We start from the raw sequence: 16434 nt of genomic DNA, 5'->3' as shown, positions 1-16434 counted from the left end.
CGACGAAATCACTTCCAAACTTACAGACCTCTAAGCCCACGATTGTTGAGGCTCACCAAAAGAATCTCATTCTAAATCGTAGAGCAAAATGACATCCTCATCAACATCCTCCTCACCTCCACCACCCGACCCTGACGAGTACCTATTTCAATCACACTCCCTAACGCCGCGACCACATTCTCGGCCCAGCTCGTCCTCGTCCTCCGAATCCCCCTCACCACCCCCTCTCCAACACAATTTCTTCGCCCCCCCCTTCTACAACCGACCTCCTACACCTCTCCCCCCCTCCCCCTCACTAACCAGTCTCCTCCGACCCTCTCGCCCCACCACCCCCGATTCCTCCGCCGATGAACTCGAGCCGCCCGTCCCGCGGGCTTCCCCCAAAGTTCCAACCTACGAATATTACGGTTTCGTACTCTATCTTTTCTCCTCTCTCACCTTCCTGCTCTACCTTCTCTGGTCCTACCTCCCATCGCCCTTCCTACACGCGCTAGGAATCTACTACTACCCCAATCGCTGGTGGTCTCTCGCGTTACCGAGTTGGATCGTTATGCTCCTCGTATATATTTATGTTGCACTCGCGAGTTATAATACCGGATATCTTACTCTAGGTATGAGTAATGTGGAGACGATTATAGATGGCGCTGCGAATGTGTGTTTAGTTGATGGGAGGGGAATGGCGGGAGCGAGTCATGCCAGTCAGGAGGAGAATGCTAGAGAGAAAGATAGGAAGAGAGGAAAGGAGAGGGAAAGGGCTACGGGCTATACTGGAGGAGGGAAAGAGGCGGATGTGAGGGCATGGAAGAAAGTTTGGAGTCGAGGTACGGATGCTGTCATGGATGTCCCATTAGGTGGTGTATGTGAAATACTATATGGAGATGGAAGGGAAGATCGTGAGATGGACGATGATGATTATTATTGAGCTTACAAAGAAAGGAGGCGGGCGAAAAGCAATCTATACCCATATTTGTCGTATTTTTAGTCCTTAAGTATAATGATATCTAATGAACACAATTTTGCAAGATGCCATGCGCGATTTCGATCTCAATCATTGGACCAGAGCATCTGCCTTCTATCATTACTTCAATCTTATTACACGGATTACTCATACATGACACGATGAAAACTCTAATGTAATTCCAAGAAAACAGGTATCTTCATCCCGTTGTTTGTACAAGATTGGCCTCCGCTCTATACTCTCCCAAAACCTAGCCCGTATTACCTCTATGCCTTCCACTTGCATAAACGAGTTGAGCAAATTATCGAATCAGCTCACACTCACCCAGGCACCCACCCGTCAAAACTACACATCCACTATCCCTTTTCCTCCTTTCCATCATCAAATCATCTCCCATCAATAATGCTAAAAGGCCAATCAAAAAGTTATCAGCAGATTCACTTTCTGCCAAATCAAGAAAAATAAAAGTATCATCTAAACTACAAAAACATTATCTCATCTTTCATCTCATCTTAACACATGTCGTTTTCCACCTAGGATTGGAATATTTCCTCCAAATTTATCGATCCCTACTTTCTACTCCCAGATCATGAAAGTACAACTCGGCTGAAGTATGCCCTTCTGCCACACGAAAACAACCCCTAACTGTGCGAGAAGATATGTTGATTGGTGAAAATGCAAAGAGAATGCCAAACAAATCAGAGAACATTCATATGTGAGATGTAATGCATATAACATTCAACCTCATCCCTCCTTTCGACCATCCGTTCATTGATTCCAAATATCCATGCAGAAGACGTATATGCGTTTCATCTCAAATGGAAAAATTAGAGGAAAAATATTGAATATGGGGTATTATCACAAATTAGCGCGCAAAAACTTTTACGACGCCATCACCTCCACCACTAACGATCCATCTCCCATCTTGACTCCATACAACTGAGCATACACCTTCCCCACGCATAAGTCTATGACTTGTCATCTCTTGAGTGCAGCTACGTGTCTCTAAAGACCAGAATCGTAGACTAGCATCATGACCTGCAGAGACGAGCTCGCGTCCATCAGGAGATAGTGAGAGAGCAGATATAGCTGCTGGATGAGCAAGCATGTTGTATGTGCATTGACCTAAATTAATTAGTCATGGATTGTCGGTGAGGTTAGGGGGTAACTTACCGCTATTAGCATCATAAAATCTAATGAAGCGATCCTCATGTCCACTGATGATAATGCCTTCAACACCACCACTTCTGCCTGTTGCTCCACTAACAACATTCTCATCTTCAGACAACCCTCGATTAGAATCGGAACTCAAGGAGCTATCAAGACCGGTAGTAGTTGCAACAATTGCATTGACTCCTGTTGATTGGGTGCCATTAGATGTTTCCAGACTTGCCATAGAGGCAACTTCTTCACCAGTTCTTGTATCATATACCAGAACAGCTGCGTCAGAATAAGACACGGCAAATGATTCGCCTGAAATGGCTAAAGGTGTTATACAAGTAGGGGATGCGGTGCTATTAGATCTGGTTATAGAATGTATTAATGTGTAATGAAAAGGCGAAGTCGAGGCAATGCTGGGTTGAGGGGATGACGGGAATGCTGAGCCAGATGACATTGAGTTACCTCGAACTCTGCCACCTCTTCGGTTACCTCCGCCTGAAGGCGATACAAGCTGTGGAGGTGCGCTTACAGACCACACTTTGACAGTGCCATCTGCAGCACCACTTGCTAAAATAATACGATCTGGTCCACCAAAAGCATTAGTTTGACCAAAAATCGATCCAGTTGTACCCGGAAGTACACAGACTGCCCATACTGCATCTGTATGACCATCAAGAGTCGCCTTAGGATCAACTCGCCCTCGCTCCCACACTCTAACGGTAGCATCTTGGCCACCAGAGAAGATCCATCCGTCACCTTGTGCACGTCCACCACTGGCAAAGTTTTGTGATGGGGACCAAGCAGTTAGGCACATGACAGCTCCAGCATGACCCCGATGAGTAAAATAACTTTGAATATCCAAATCGTTGGCGCTTACATGGAATGTGCCTTGATCTTCATAACGGGCGGGAATGATCCATCTTTTGATTGTACCGTCGTCGCCTGCTGTGCATAATTCTGGTTCTCCAGGACTTCCACCTCCAGTAAATATCACCGAACGAACTGCATCTAGGTGGCCTCTAAGACCGAATCGAACTTTGAAACTACCACTGTCCGGCCTTTGTGTTGGATTCAATGAAAGTTCATGTTCACCACTCTTCCTTCTTGACATGGAGGTTTTTCTCCTATGTGAGCCTGGACCACGAATAGGCGATTTTGGTATATCTTGAGCTGATGGAAATACGTCTGTATCAGGTCTCTGGGGCGCAATCTTATTCTCTTGTTCTGTAGTTTGAGTTGGCTCATTGAAATCCCATCCATCGGTATCAGAAGAACCTGATTTCTCTATTGCTTCTTCCGCTTCAATGGGCCGTCCATAGGAGTCATAAGAATGGTTAACTTTTGTTATGGGCTCTTCCGCCGGTTGAGTTTTCTCTGGAGATCTAAATGTAGAAGACCATTCTTGTTGCGAAGGTTGTGGTAGAGGTAGTTGCTCTGCTAAAAACCTTGGCGCTGGATTATCGGGACTTGGTACAGAATGTTTATTGGGACTTGGGACTGGTGGTGGATTATGATTAGGTGTCGGAGAAGGTGCAAGGGGAGCTCTTGATAATTCTGGTACTCTCATGACTTTTGATCCAGAGTATCGCTGTTGCATTTCTTCGATATTTTGCTGCTGAGCTTGACTAACTCCGAAAGGTAGAATCTCTTCCGGTGGCGGTGGGGCTTCTCGTGGTGGCATAGGATTTGGTGGTGCGATCAAGAGATAAGTGAGCTCTCCTTGAGATTTATCCATAAAATCTTTCATGTTACCTTTCTCCGCTTGAACCGCCTTTTTCGCATCGGGTTCCCCGTCAACCACGAGGAATGAGTTATGTGCCTCTCTTTTAGTTGCTACATCTATTAGTTTTAAATAGACACAGGATTTTCAATTGACTTACGACGCGAATCTTTATCCTTGGTCTCTTTATTTGCTGGCACCGGCGCTGTACCACCAGATTTAATCGCTTTCAATTGTGCCTCTCGATCCTTGGCCACTCTCTCCAACATTGTAAGGAATTTCTTCAAACTCTCATTTGACCCTTCAAGTTTTCTAGTATTGCCCTCTAATTTGGCGATCCTACTTTTCATTTCTTGTCTTTCGATCTCCCAAGCATTTCGTTCCCTCTCATGTCGATGCCACTCAGTTTGCAAGAATCGCATAACACCTAAGTGCGAATTAGTTTAACCACCAGGACAAAACGACTAAGCGCATACCTTGCAGTGTATATTCTGTTCCTTGAGGCTGATTTGCTTGATTCCCTCCATCACCTACATTACCAACTCCATTATTTTGACCTCCACTACCCCCCATACCAGATAGAGACTGCCAGGCCATCTCGTTCCCCAGGCCCAGGCCAGTCCCTCTTTTATAACCTAGAATCCGCCTTGTGCGCTAATTTCGCATCCAAATTCGAGGACCCGATGAGCATTTGTTAATCTTGGTTGGCGCAAGATATGTTGAGTGGTCGCCAAAGACAACGAGGCCTTAATTTTTCTCCAGTAAACTACCAATGCTCAATTGAACATCTTTGCGCACAGAACTGTTTAAGATAATCAAGGTACAATAGAGGTCAATAGACTGAGATTTGTAAATCTATAAATCTTTGATGATGCGTCTGTACAAGTTTGTCGCGTAAGTGAAACGTATGACATTCAAAATCATAAGAAGGAAGTCTGAAGGAGGGCGTTTCTTTCCAAATAGAGATCGTGAGCTACCAACCAAGCCAACTATCCAATTCTAAACAGATATCCATGTGTCAGGCCGCTTTTAAGGCCATTATAAATGCTTTGCCTGGGGTATTGTTGTCTTGGGAGGTGTAGGTGACGCCGCCTTTAACTTAAAGTGGTCATAGCTCCTGTGGTATTTGAGTTTTTGGGGTCTACGGATAGATACAATCTAAAAGAGACCCCTCGAACCTTAAGATTCAAATGGATTTTATATTTGCCTTCGTGTTGATCTGTTGATGAATGTCTATGGAAGACTCATAGATCAGTTGCCACTGTATGTTATTGCTCACACTTATCGATATATCGAGTCACCATTCGAAAAACCAGCACAATATGATACTTCAATTTGTAGCAACAAGACAAAACATTCTGATACCCGCTATTGGTGTTGTATCAGCCCTAATGACCATATTGACATCAGACAATGCACATGCTCATCTAACGCGTTTCATAGGGATAACTTTGATATTGGTGTTCTAACACGAGTGCAGCGAGCTGGGGGGGTTAGGAGGCTTGCATAAGAGGAAAAAAGGCAAAGTGTATGTGCATCCCTGTCATACAAAAAGCAAGTGTTTGAGTGCGGTTATCGTTGAAGGATTCGTAGATATCCTTCATGTACATTCATATATGCATCCCTCGAAGATTAACAAAGTCCAGCCTTTCCAGCCTGGATCATAACGATCATAGATATGACGTGCAAAATCCAAATCCTCACCCTATCGCTCTCAAGGCTAGTAAAGACATAATCGATGCTCATACCCGTACTCATACACATAACCATACCATTTCCTTCCTCAAAATTCCAACTCCTCGACTTCCATCCCGCACTCTATACAACTCTTTACGCTCATTCCATCTTCGTTCTCCACCGTTTGACCCCATTCATGTTCATGCTTCCCATTACTAATCGCATCTCCAAACTTTCCACCCTTTCCATCGCCCGCTAACGCCCTCCTATATGCTTCGGTTCTCGTCTTTTTCTTTAATTCTTTCAATTTACTCTTGAACTTTTCTTCTTTTCTCTTCTTCTTTTCTGCTTCTCTTTTTTCAAATTCTGCATCTAGTGCTTCTGCACTCCCCCACTTCGTCTTAAAGGCATATTCCTCCACTTGATATCGTAGGAACAACATCATATCATGCCAATGTGATTTGTGCGGATTGGGCTTATTGAGATGCGGTAAGAGCTCTCCATCTTTCAATTCCGCTACAGAGAATATTAGTACAAGCACATCATCATGTAGAAGGTATGAAACTTACGATCTGTGATAAGATAATCCTCCTTTGCCTCCGTTTTAGTTAACAAACTATATTTCTCTGGAAACTTCTCCTTACACCCATTACAAACCCTACACTTGAAAACCTCATCCCACACAAAATCGATCTCTAAACTTTTACACTCCCGGCACTTCTTATTATCCCCTCCAAGCACACTCAAACTAGGTTCAAACGGTCCCTCTTTCCTATTTCGCAACCCTTTCAATAGCTGATGTCTTTCCCATTCCTTGAGTGTCATGTGCGCAGGTTTATCTCCATCTTTCGATGCATGTAAAGCCTTATTCCATGGATCATCTTCTTCAGCTAAGAATCCACCTTTCGTATCCGTCATCTTACTAAAATCATGATCAACGTATTTCCGAAACTTCCGCGCGGCTTGCAGTGAGGAATCATTGGCTCGCGCATCTTTTGCAGCTTGGCGCGCATCGCGAGAAGTGGCGGGAATTGTTGAGGTTGAAATAGAAGAGTGAGTGCGTTTTTGGCCGGCCAGGGTTATATCGGGAGTAGCAATAAAACCTGAGGGAGTACGATTGATATCATTTGTGGAGGACGCTTTCTCACGAGCTATAGATTGTTCGCGAAGTGCTTTAGCCTTGAGTCTGTTTTCTTCCTAATGATATAACTTAGTAAATGAGAAGTCAAATTGTCTGAACGGCTGCCTTGTACTGACTATTCTTCTTTTCACGTCGGGTGTTGGCGGTGATGTAACTTGAGATCTGGTTCTTCTAGCAGGTGGGGAAGTATTCGATCTTTCCATAATGTCAAGCTCTATAAAATATGGCGACAATGAAATTCTTGAACTTCCATGTAATTAATAAAGTAAATTTGTAGCAAGGCTGAACTCTGGAAGTGGCGATAAGTTTAAAATGTTCAGCCTCGGTGTTCTCGGGCTGCGCTAAAGCTAGATTCGTCATTAATACTTTTAGACCACAAGGTGAATGTATTGAACCACAAAAAATTACCTAGCTTTGAGGACTCAATGAAAAATAATGGATGATGGGTTGATAGGGTATAATGTAGAAAGTATTGATGGCATTGAAGGGTAGTTTCCGTTTCCATCTACTTGTCTCTATGATACAAACGAGATAAAAAATCTCTTGCCCGTCCATCCCCCAGTTTTACCGCCCCATGCCCCTGGACTTGAAGTCCAATACCCAGTTCTCCGATCCCCCAGTCTTTGAAAACATTACATCGTGCATGTCTGATGTTTGAGCATCTATTCGTCCTTAACACCTCCACGGCCTGCCTTCTCAGCAGCTTCAATAGACTTCTTGTCTTGTGTTGTGGAAGCTCCTCCTTGAAGACTGCTCATCAAACCAGCTGGTGCCTTAAATGGTCTCTTCATGTCTCCAGTGGCTGGCTGTCCGAAAAGATGAATCTTAACCATGTTACCCTCGAATGCGCCCTTGAGTGGAATAATAGATTGAATCATGAGAGGGTTGGTGTATTTGAAATACAAGTGCATAACAGCCATCATTCCAACACCCATCAATTGTGCCTTGTAGAGTGCCTTCATTTGATCGCTATCATATTTGTGGACGGTAGTGGTAACAAGCTTGGGTTCTTCTGCGGACCCCATTTGGGGTTGCTCAACGTATTTGAGAGTAGTCATATCTATAAAATTAGCCTATTAGTATCTGTAGTAGCTATGCGCAATGAGTTGGGCTACATACCCTTCTTCTTGTTGATTAAAAACTGAGTATAAGCGTAAACGCCTGCGATGATGATGTTGGATAGAATGTAAATTCCACGGACAATGTTCAAAACGTTGGGATCCTCAAGAGGAACACGTTTAGAGACTTGCATCATCCCAAGGATGATGATCAAGTTGGTTCTATTTAAATCGTCAGTAACAATCTCAAGAGAAACAAGAAGACGGAGTTTCGGGAAAGTTGTTCATACACTTGAGGACTGATAGCCATTTTGTCTTATTTAGAGATAGAAATCGGTATAATTTGATCGGGATTGATTAGGAGATCGTAATTGAATACGACCAGATGATACTTTAGAGAGATATCAATAAATAGACAAGAGTTGTTGGTCTCTTTCTAGACTTGATGTTGCACTCTTTAAAGAAATTGACAGATCCCAAGAAATATATTTGAAAGAGTGGAAAGAAGACAATCGTCGCGATTAGAAGCGGCGGCCCTAAGCTGTACTGTGCCCGAAGCTTGCCTAACAAAGTCTAGACCCTTGTCAAAGTGGCTGAGGACAGATTTGATTTTATGTTTCACTAGCCATCTACGTAACGTCGTCGCCATATTGATAATTCTCTGTGTATTCTCGAATATCACGAACCAAAATGCATACGATAGGTAATCAATACAAGATGTCTAGTTATGCCCTTGTTGTATTGTTTGATTTCAACTTAATCAATCACGAGATCGAACACGCAGCTATAGAAATAAATATAACAAAGCTCAATTTCAGTTATCAGCACAAGAAGAATGAAGTTCCGAGCCAATCTTCATGTTTTCTGTCAATTCAATATACAAATCGCTTACATATACAATAAGCAATGACTCAAGTGAGTCTCAATCCTACAGCGAGTGCATCAAGTGCTTCTATCGCAAGGAAACTCTTCCTTGTTTCCTCGCTATTCCAAACTTGTCCACATCTTCTAGAATCCCTTGGTGTTCTAGGTCCTCGTAAATTTCCCTTTTCCATTTCTTCCTTCTCCTGCTCCTGTCGAGAAGCCTCAACCTCCAATAATTGAACCAAGTTCTTTGTCGAAGCTGAATGTGGCAAAGGATGATGCTCAACTTCATCTGCTGGAATCCTGCGGGTAACGAGTTTCCTTTTCGGCTGAGGATTTGGTGGCACTAATGTAGATATGTCTACAAGTTCTGTGCATTTTGCTTCCTCGTCAATCTGCAAAGCCCCCCAAGAAGACGTACCATTGAATCTAAAACTATCATGGTTTTCTCCGTCGCTTCTCTGTTGGGCGTTGTCGATTTGAGTGTCTCGTTGGGGGCTTGAATAATTCAATATTGTTTGTGATGTGGTTATGGCCATACCAATATCGTGGTTCAGGTTTGATGGTATGTATGGTTGATATGGACCATAGTTCGCATTATATACCGGAGACGGAACTCTCTCTATTGCAGGCTTGCCGACTATTGTCTCACGGTTTGAAGTCTTGACAGATACCTCTTGGGGAGCTTGGTCGAGAATCTCAGGGGTTAGCTGTACAGGTAAGAGTGGGTTCTGCGAGAGAGTTTGGTCTTCGGCGCCTGATGTCCGCGCGGCCTTAATGGATATAGGAGGACGTTGAGAACCCTTCCTGGTGTCGCTAGCGGGAAACGTCAGTTTGATTCTTGTCTCAGTCAATATTATATCGCGTATATCTGAGAACCTTGTGATCTGATCTTCACATACCTGAAAAATGGTGCTTGTTTGCTACGAACACCACCAGGGCTACGACAACGCAGCTTTTGTAGAAAACGTGGCATTTGACGTATTTTAACACGAAAAGGATTCAAGACTTTCAAATCCTTGATACGGGGACGATATTGTAGACAGCTTCGCCAAATTGAACGCGAGTCTACTCTTTCATAATAAATTTGATGTGAACCACGATTAGGATTGATGATATTGAACGTTTGTGGGTCGTTCATATTCTTAGGAAGGTGAAATTGCAGTGTGTATTGTTACAAAGGGGAAGAATATAGCGAACGATTCTTCTAAACACATTGCCAACCTATGATTCAATTATTCCTCAGAATCACACATGTTAATTAACTAGTCATAACTCAGCGATATGGAGCATGAGATTTATTACTGTCAAGTTACCGTCACATTTATTCGTCTTATGTTTCGACGATGGCATTCTTTTTATTCGAAGTAGTTAAGCTAATGACAGTGTTTGAGTGTATAATCTGGCAACCTGGCGGTGTCATGAAGCAGTTTGGTACTATTTCCACACCTTATCATCTTTCTACAAGACGACAATTACCTTACAATAAACAATGCCATCCATTCCCCAAATCACAATCTTGAAACCTGTTTGTAATTTCTGGAGTTCCACCCCTCTAAAAAGGATACCTTGATCGTAACTTTTAAATCTTTGCAGCAGCCAGGTAAATCACCCCATAAGTTGTCACCTTGCAATCAGCCCAGTAACCGAGGAAAGATTGACATTAGCATGATATGATGTTGGAGCAATTTGCGCTCATCATTTCAATTTGACACTACGGCTCCCGTTTTTAGATTCTGAGATATTGAGAAAGGGGAAGCAGCTGGAAGATAATCACGGTCAAAGTAAAACAAATCTAGATTTAAACATTCACAGTCTTGCATAGCTGTATGAGTAATTTTCACGGGTAATTGTTAAGAAGCTCGCATTTTACTATCTACTCATTATGTAGGTCAAAGCTGACAAATGCATTCTAGGAATCATCTGTCATTGATCACACACAGAACTTCGACTGTAATGAAAGGGAATATACGGCTCCATTGAGCCCTGCCTTCTGGCCTTCAAGGCTCAAATACCAGGCTTTATCTCAGTCCAGCTGAGAAATGGTTGTGAATCTGAGAAATAATATGTATTCCTTCCCCCAACATATCAACCCTCAGTCCAGCTGAGACAGGAACATTCGTTAGCAAAAGGAAATAGAGAAAGAAAAGAGGAATCGACAAACGAACAATTGTAGCGCATGTTCTGGAAGGGTTGACGTTGTTGAGACCCGAATATCGAGATGATGGATGGTATTCAGAAGTTGGACATTGGACATAGGTGGACGAAACATAATAGCTAGGATTAAGAGTATCCAGCAAAATCGTTGCTGGTTTGAGATTTGCGAAAAAGTATGATTCGAGTGCTTAGAACTGCCTCCAATACTAAATTATAATTAAAACCAATAACCATAATAGATGAAATCATAAAATTCATACCTACGTCATTGAGATTGTTTCCACGCCTCCACTCCCAATTTTCAAGTCTATCCCCACAGAGCAGGAGAATATTTATTGATCTTTTCATTCTTGCTCGCTTTTTTGATACTCTCAAAGCATTTTGTCCACCAGCCATTATTGGGCTCCGCCGTAACATTCGTCGCTGCCGTGGGGATTTTGTTTGTGCAATCTTTCGGAACAAGGAGGGGTGTGAATCGATGACCAGTGGCTGTTGCGCAAGGTTTGATTTTCTTCACATCGTCAAGTCTTGTGTTTCCGCAATTATTGCATTTGAAACCGTATCGACTACACGTTCTTCTAAGTTATGGTTGGTATTCTGTGTTTTTATCGAGCTGTGGTGTTATTGAGATGTGATGTTGCTTAAAAAAGAGGACCAGAGAAAAGTAGGTAGATTGGGAAAGATTGTGACTTGAGTAAATCAGAGCTTATTATTCTCTCTACGGAAATGACTAGATAATAATACCAATTTCCGAATTGTTAATGAATACATGAATTTTGTGACTGTATCAATCATCATCTATCTTGAAATGAGGTGATTTTATTGATACCAGGTATTTTGACCTCTCTTGCGCCACCTTACCTGCCTCGACATTTTCTTTTGTTTTTCGCTTTGAATAGAGAGGCCTACAAAATCCATCTACATACTTACTCTCATAATAAATCCATGAAATGAGCGGTTTGTTCTGGCAGTCTTTCGGGAACCAGAGGATCCGCGAATTGATTGATGGTTTGAAGAAACTATACGAATGGCCCGTATCTTTCTCTTTGACATTCTTTCCTGTCTCCGAGGTTGCCATATGATACACCATCCAAACAGCTATATATCTTCTTGCAGTCGCATAGCCAAACCAAGTAGGTAGAGTTATTTCGAAAGTTCTGAAGGTTCGGTTTTGCTTCGGAGGTGGTGGTTTGCATAGTGACGTGAGCCTTCCCGTGGCACAGCGGACCATAATCCATCTCCAGCGACTGTCGAATAAACATGTGTAGAATGCAATTACACACATCTTTGGGAGTTTCATTTCGCATACTGTGATATCGGTAGTGAGTTTATATGAAATCCAAGAAAGAAAATACCCTAGCGCATGCACTAATACAACCTCTAGCAATTTACACAGCACTCCCAAAACCCTCGCTCCGGGAATTTGTTGATGGCTTCGAGGATGCGCATATTATAACTGGAGCGAGCATTGTTATGAATCGAAAACTATCCAAACACACGCCTACACCAAATGCCGCAACTCAAGCAACATATATAAAAAGCATAGTTTTATTCTCCTTTATCTCATCCTACACCATCATCAATTTCCCCATCAAACCCCCACATTCTCAAATCCGCTCATAAACCCTCTCCCTCTCCCTCCCCTTTCTCTTGTCCTTGCCCTTACTCTTCCTCTCCAAAATCCACCTCGGCGTCATGCGAGCACAAATCCCCGGATGAATCCGAAAATACTCCTTTTCACAATCCGGACAAAGATGTTTCGGAAATAAATCTCTCACTCCTCTATTGAGTTTTACAAGACCCGGTGGACACGCACACGTGCTTCGATTGCCGGAGCCGAGACCTGAGTGGTAGATACCACAGCTATTGCCGTGGGCGACTTTGTGGGGACAGTGTTTGAATCCGTAGAGGAATTCGGTGGGTGGGGATTCTGTAGACATGTTTTCTTTTTTTTCTCTTTGGAGGTTTGGGGGTTGGGGTGGAGAGTGTTAATAGTTGTGTGCTTGGTTTGATTGGAATGGCTGTTGGCAGATACTCAACTTTATAGAAGACGAGTGGATCATGCGAATCTGGCTTCTTGTAGAAAATATTTACCTTAATGTTTTCAGGAAGGTTATTGAAATTTACAGAGTGATTGTGTGACAGTTATGAATGTTATCATTTTCGATGCTCCACTTATTCACTCCCCTGAATTTCAATCCTCGCTAAATGCTTGGCTTTCTTCATCACTTAATGAAACCAACCATTCATTCGAGTACGACGTATAGAATGGAAGAACGACAGGTAGCAGCTTCCCAACAAAAAAAGATAAAATGAATTCTTCCATAAAGAAGGAAGTCATTATTCATAGCACCCGCGACACGAATGATTGTTATTGATAAAGTGATAAAGTGATATTTAAGAGAAAAGTCTCGTTTGCATATCATCCCTGGTGCAAACATAGGCCTATGCGCGACAAGGATTAATTTATAATCGAATTTGTAGTAGTTCCCCTATGTCCAATACCTCCTGTCTGTATGGCTTATATGTACCCGGCTAGTATAAATTCGATACCATTGATGTAATCTCGTATGGGGGTGCATCATCCGGTCCAGTGGTATTTCCCAAAGCTTCAAATTGTGGGGCAGTAGATGCCCAAGACTTGAGATGGAAATGAAATGCTAAATTTATCATGAAAGTGTTTCCCTCTCCAGGAGATACCTATCTTGACTAATATCTTCAACTAGCTTTGTAGTATTTGAGCCGTCCGCGTAAAGTCAGAAACACTCATTGTTAAGAGTCGCAGAATTGATACATAGGTAATCCCACAAGACTCTCGTAATCGTAAAGCTTTCAATTTGGTCTTTGAGAGCAAGGTTCGTCCCCTCCATGGCAGTGAAAATCGCAGTTTGGGAGCGCTCTTGGATCTGTAGGAGCAAAACCTGGAGAATCAAATCTCATCAGATTGAGAAAGTCGACAGTCAAATCTTTGTGGAGGCTCATCGCTAGTGCCATATCCTCAGTTGTCCAAAAATTGCGAATATATTGAGAGTTGTATTCAGCGAAAATTTAATACATGCATCGGCACATAAAATTTCGAAGAGGAGAGTCTGCTGGTGTCATCTTGTATACATCGCTGACCAAGCTTACCCTAGGGAATCTGTCTGACTTCTTATACGTATTTTTGTATATATCGAGAACAAGATCCATGAGGTCGGATAGGCATAGCTTATCGGCGAAACTATACAATGATAGTAGGTTCAGGTCATACTCAACCTTCTCTAATGCGGTAGAGGCATTAAGGACTCGAAGAGTGCCAAAGTATATCCAACCCATGAAAGAATCAAAACATTTCGGATCATCCTCTGGAAAGAATGCTTCACCCCCAAGTCCCTCGACAAAGCCACTTGAAAACATTTTTCGTAAATATGGCACTTTATCACAAAGTATCCCTCGATGAACTCGGAACAGCTTCTTCTGTGGTCCCACATAAATTTCAACAATTTCTAATCCCATAATCCTAACGCACAATTGTTAAGGCATGATTCAAGTGATAGAATGGATATTGACCTACTCAAGAAATTCAGGATCATCTCCTCGAGATTTTCTCAAGGATACAGCTTCTGTTCTCTTCTTCTCTGCTAAATCACGGTCCGCCTTAGCCTTTACAAGGCCAACCCCATCCTCTGTAGTCGAGGAAGAACCTTTTGCATCATCATTTTTTTTCTGAAGATGAAGATAAATATGAATGTTTGTATGTGCTTTCTTGATCTGCCTTGATCGGAGTTGTAGAATTGACCGACATTTTCTTCTTCTTCTTTTTTCTTCAAGCCTTGTCGTAGTTGAAAAGTTTCTTTATGTCTGATGATAAGTTCTTTACATTGAAAACTGATTGTCAGTGAATTTCTTCCAGAAATCAATCTATTTAAACTCTATAAACGTACGTGTATGGAATTAGAATTCGATACATACCTAGGTACGCTTCGAAATCTACTTGACCTGACCAAAATGTCCGAGTGGTGGAAAGAGAGTAGGGTCGTAATGGCAGATTCCAGATTTGAATTGATTTTTGATTAATCGCAGAACAAATAACAGAGAGCTCAAAGTGTTGTATTTGGTGGGGGGATAAGACTTGTCAATGTAAAAATTTGTTCATCTTAAGATTTGAATTCATGATCGTTTTGAAGATGCTATTTGTAAGTTTCGCGATCAATCGTACCATGTGTGATTCAAAGCAGCCCGTACATTGCCCCATGCAGTCAAATGATCTTAGGGTCATTAGCCTACTACAGTATACCTAGCGAGAGCGGTAGTCTCACCATATAAGGATTGCTTCTTCCTATACATATCTAGCTCTTTGGGCTGAATACAATATTGACTGTCAAGGCCTATATGAGAGTCGCTACGTCACCTGTACTCTTCTCATATAAAAAGAAAATGTCGGATAAGGAAGATCCAAATGCTGTCGTGGTGATCAGAGAGGTGAGAAGCGCCGAGATGGGTACATACTATGTCAAGATATCATCTGAAAGATCTCCTGAGGGTCAACAGTGGGTAAAGAATATCCTCGGACCTAAACAACACCGAAGGCTGACTATTCTCGAGGTTTATAGATTCTGAAATGGTTGATGGCCACGTTGGAAAAGATGAGGGTTCGGGTCACTTCCTGCTCCACAAATCGATTCTCTGTGAAAAAGTTCCATACTTCGAAGAGATGTTCAATGGAAATTTTGATGAGAGCACAACTAATAACTCCGCAGATCTACCCGAGTATGATCCCGAAGCTTTCAACATACTTATTATTTCCGTGAGTAATCTTTCCTGAACTGTGGATTAACCAGGTCTACTCTCCTCTACCTTCTGTAAAATATAGATCTACTTGCAGATGATAACAATTCTGCCATGATTTAAAGTGCTATTATAATTAGCATAGATATCATGTTGCTTGTATTATTATTACTCTGTTGCGTACTGATGGCTTGTTCAATCTAGTGGATTTACTCAGACCAAGTGTTCCCGCTAGAAAAAAGAAAGGCAATGATGCGAGATGATGCGTTGGAAAACTATATTTGTTAGCAGACAAGCTCTGTCTTCCTGACTTGATGGACCGAGTATTAGACGAGTTAACATTCAACATGGAGAGGGATAATTGGATCCTGGCCCTTCTTAGCATTGAGACGTTGTTTCATATATATATACGTTGGTTCTAATGTATATCTGAGATACGAATTGACATCAAGTGAAGTGAAGTGAAGTGAAGTTAAGTGAAGTGAAGTTAAGTGAAGTGAAGCTGGAAGACCCTCCCAGATAAAGTACAAGCTCGGACCGGCCAAGCCGGAAGTAGTCTACACGTGACCGTAGATCATCATCCCCCCGCCATCTTCCATCACTACCATTCTGATTATTAATAGCAGCTCGAGATCTCAATTCTTGTAAGAGTTGTGGCCCCGGCTTATCGCACACCACCCTATTTCGTGACAAAATCCCTGCAAAAATGTTGTTTTCTTATATAAATTAATTTTTTTTTAATTCTTTAATGAATCAAAAATATAATTTGAAAATTGATTATATAAATACTAATTATTATTAATTTCCTAAAAAACGAATAAATAATTTTTAATAATTTTTTGAATAAAATTATAAATATTTAAAATTGGAGATTTTCAATATCTTTAATATATAACACTTTTTCTATGTAAAAAAATCACTTTTTTAATTT

At 41.9% G+C, this 16434-nt stretch overlaps 8 protein-coding genes across 8 annotated transcripts; 2 read left to right on the top strand and 6 right to left on the bottom strand.

The window, feature by feature from the left end:
* Positions 1 to 88: 88 nt before the first annotated feature.
* Positions 89 to 922, top strand: EAE97_005401 (uncharacterized protein; the record flags this gene model as incomplete). The annotated part of the gene is made up of 1 exon (XM_038875913.1): positions 89 to 922. The coding sequence occupies one exon, from the start codon at positions 89 to 91 to the stop codon at positions 920 to 922; it is 834 nt and encodes a 277-aa protein (XP_038733250.1).
* A 901-nt stretch (positions 923 to 1823) lies between these two features.
* Positions 1824 to 4436, bottom strand: EAE97_005400 (uncharacterized protein; the record flags this gene model as incomplete). Its single annotated transcript, XM_038875912.1, has 4 exons — positions 1824 to 2083; positions 2132 to 3952; positions 4000 to 4266; positions 4316 to 4436. The coding sequence occupies 4 exons, from the start codon at positions 4434 to 4436 to the stop codon at positions 1824 to 1826; spliced, it is 2469 nt and encodes an 822-aa protein (XP_038733249.1).
* Positions 4437 to 5622: 1186 nt separating this feature from the next.
* Positions 5623 to 6860, bottom strand: EAE97_005399 (uncharacterized protein; the record flags this gene model as incomplete). The annotated part of the gene is made up of 3 exons (XM_038875911.1): positions 5623 to 6032; positions 6086 to 6713; positions 6774 to 6860. 3 exons carry the CDS (start codon positions 6858 to 6860, stop codon positions 5623 to 5625), a joined length of 1125 nt encoding a protein of 374 aa, XP_038733248.1.
* A 244-nt stretch (positions 6861 to 7104) lies between these two features.
* On the bottom strand, positions 7105 to 8210 carry EAE97_005398 (uncharacterized protein). Its single transcript, XM_038875910.1, has 3 exons — positions 8006 to 8210; positions 7777 to 7937; positions 7105 to 7717 (listed from the first exon to the last, which is right to left on the bottom strand). Exons 1-3 carry the CDS (start codon positions 8023 to 8025, stop codon positions 7320 to 7322), a joined length of 579 nt encoding a protein of 192 aa, XP_038733247.1. The 5' UTR covers positions 8026 to 8210; the 3' UTR covers positions 7105 to 7319.
* Positions 8211 to 8626: 416 nt separating this feature from the next.
* On the bottom strand, positions 8627 to 9720 carry EAE97_005397 (uncharacterized protein; the record flags this gene model as incomplete). Its single annotated transcript, XM_038875909.1, has 2 exons — positions 8627 to 9395; positions 9482 to 9720. 2 exons carry the CDS (start codon positions 9718 to 9720, stop codon positions 8627 to 8629), a joined length of 1008 nt encoding a protein of 335 aa, XP_038733246.1.
* A 2623-nt stretch (positions 9721 to 12343) lies between these two features.
* EAE97_005396 (uncharacterized protein) lies at positions 12344 to 12676 on the bottom strand (the record flags this gene model as incomplete). Its single annotated transcript, XM_038875908.1, has 1 exon — positions 12344 to 12676. One exon carries the CDS (start codon positions 12674 to 12676, stop codon positions 12344 to 12346), a length of 333 nt encoding a protein of 110 aa, XP_038733245.1.
* A 1108-nt stretch (positions 12677 to 13784) lies between these two features.
* EAE97_005395 (uncharacterized protein) lies at positions 13785 to 15062 on the bottom strand (the record flags this gene model as incomplete). The annotated part of the gene is made up of 5 exons (XM_038875907.1): positions 13785 to 14235; positions 14290 to 14441; positions 14519 to 14603; positions 14935 to 14983; positions 15035 to 15062. The coding sequence occupies 5 exons, from the start codon at positions 15060 to 15062 to the stop codon at positions 13785 to 13787; spliced, it is 765 nt and encodes a 254-aa protein (XP_038733244.1).
* Positions 15063 to 15152: 90 nt separating this feature from the next.
* EAE97_005394 (uncharacterized protein) lies at positions 15153 to 15791 on the top strand (the record flags this gene model as incomplete). Its single annotated transcript, XM_038875906.1, has 3 exons — positions 15153 to 15265; positions 15321 to 15522; positions 15708 to 15791. 3 exons carry the CDS (start codon positions 15153 to 15155, stop codon positions 15789 to 15791), a joined length of 399 nt encoding a protein of 132 aa, XP_038733243.1.
* Between the last annotated feature and the right edge of the window lie 643 nt (positions 15792 to 16434).

The sequence above is a fragment of the Botrytis byssoidea genome, assembly GCF_014898295.1.
Source record: "Botrytis byssoidea strain MUCL 94 chromosome Unknown BBYS_009, whole genome shotgun sequence".
NCBI classification, from domain to species: Eukaryota; Fungi; Ascomycota; class Leotiomycetes; order Helotiales; family Sclerotiniaceae; genus Botrytis; species Botrytis byssoidea.
This window is presented reverse-complemented; position numbering and strand designations above follow the sequence as displayed.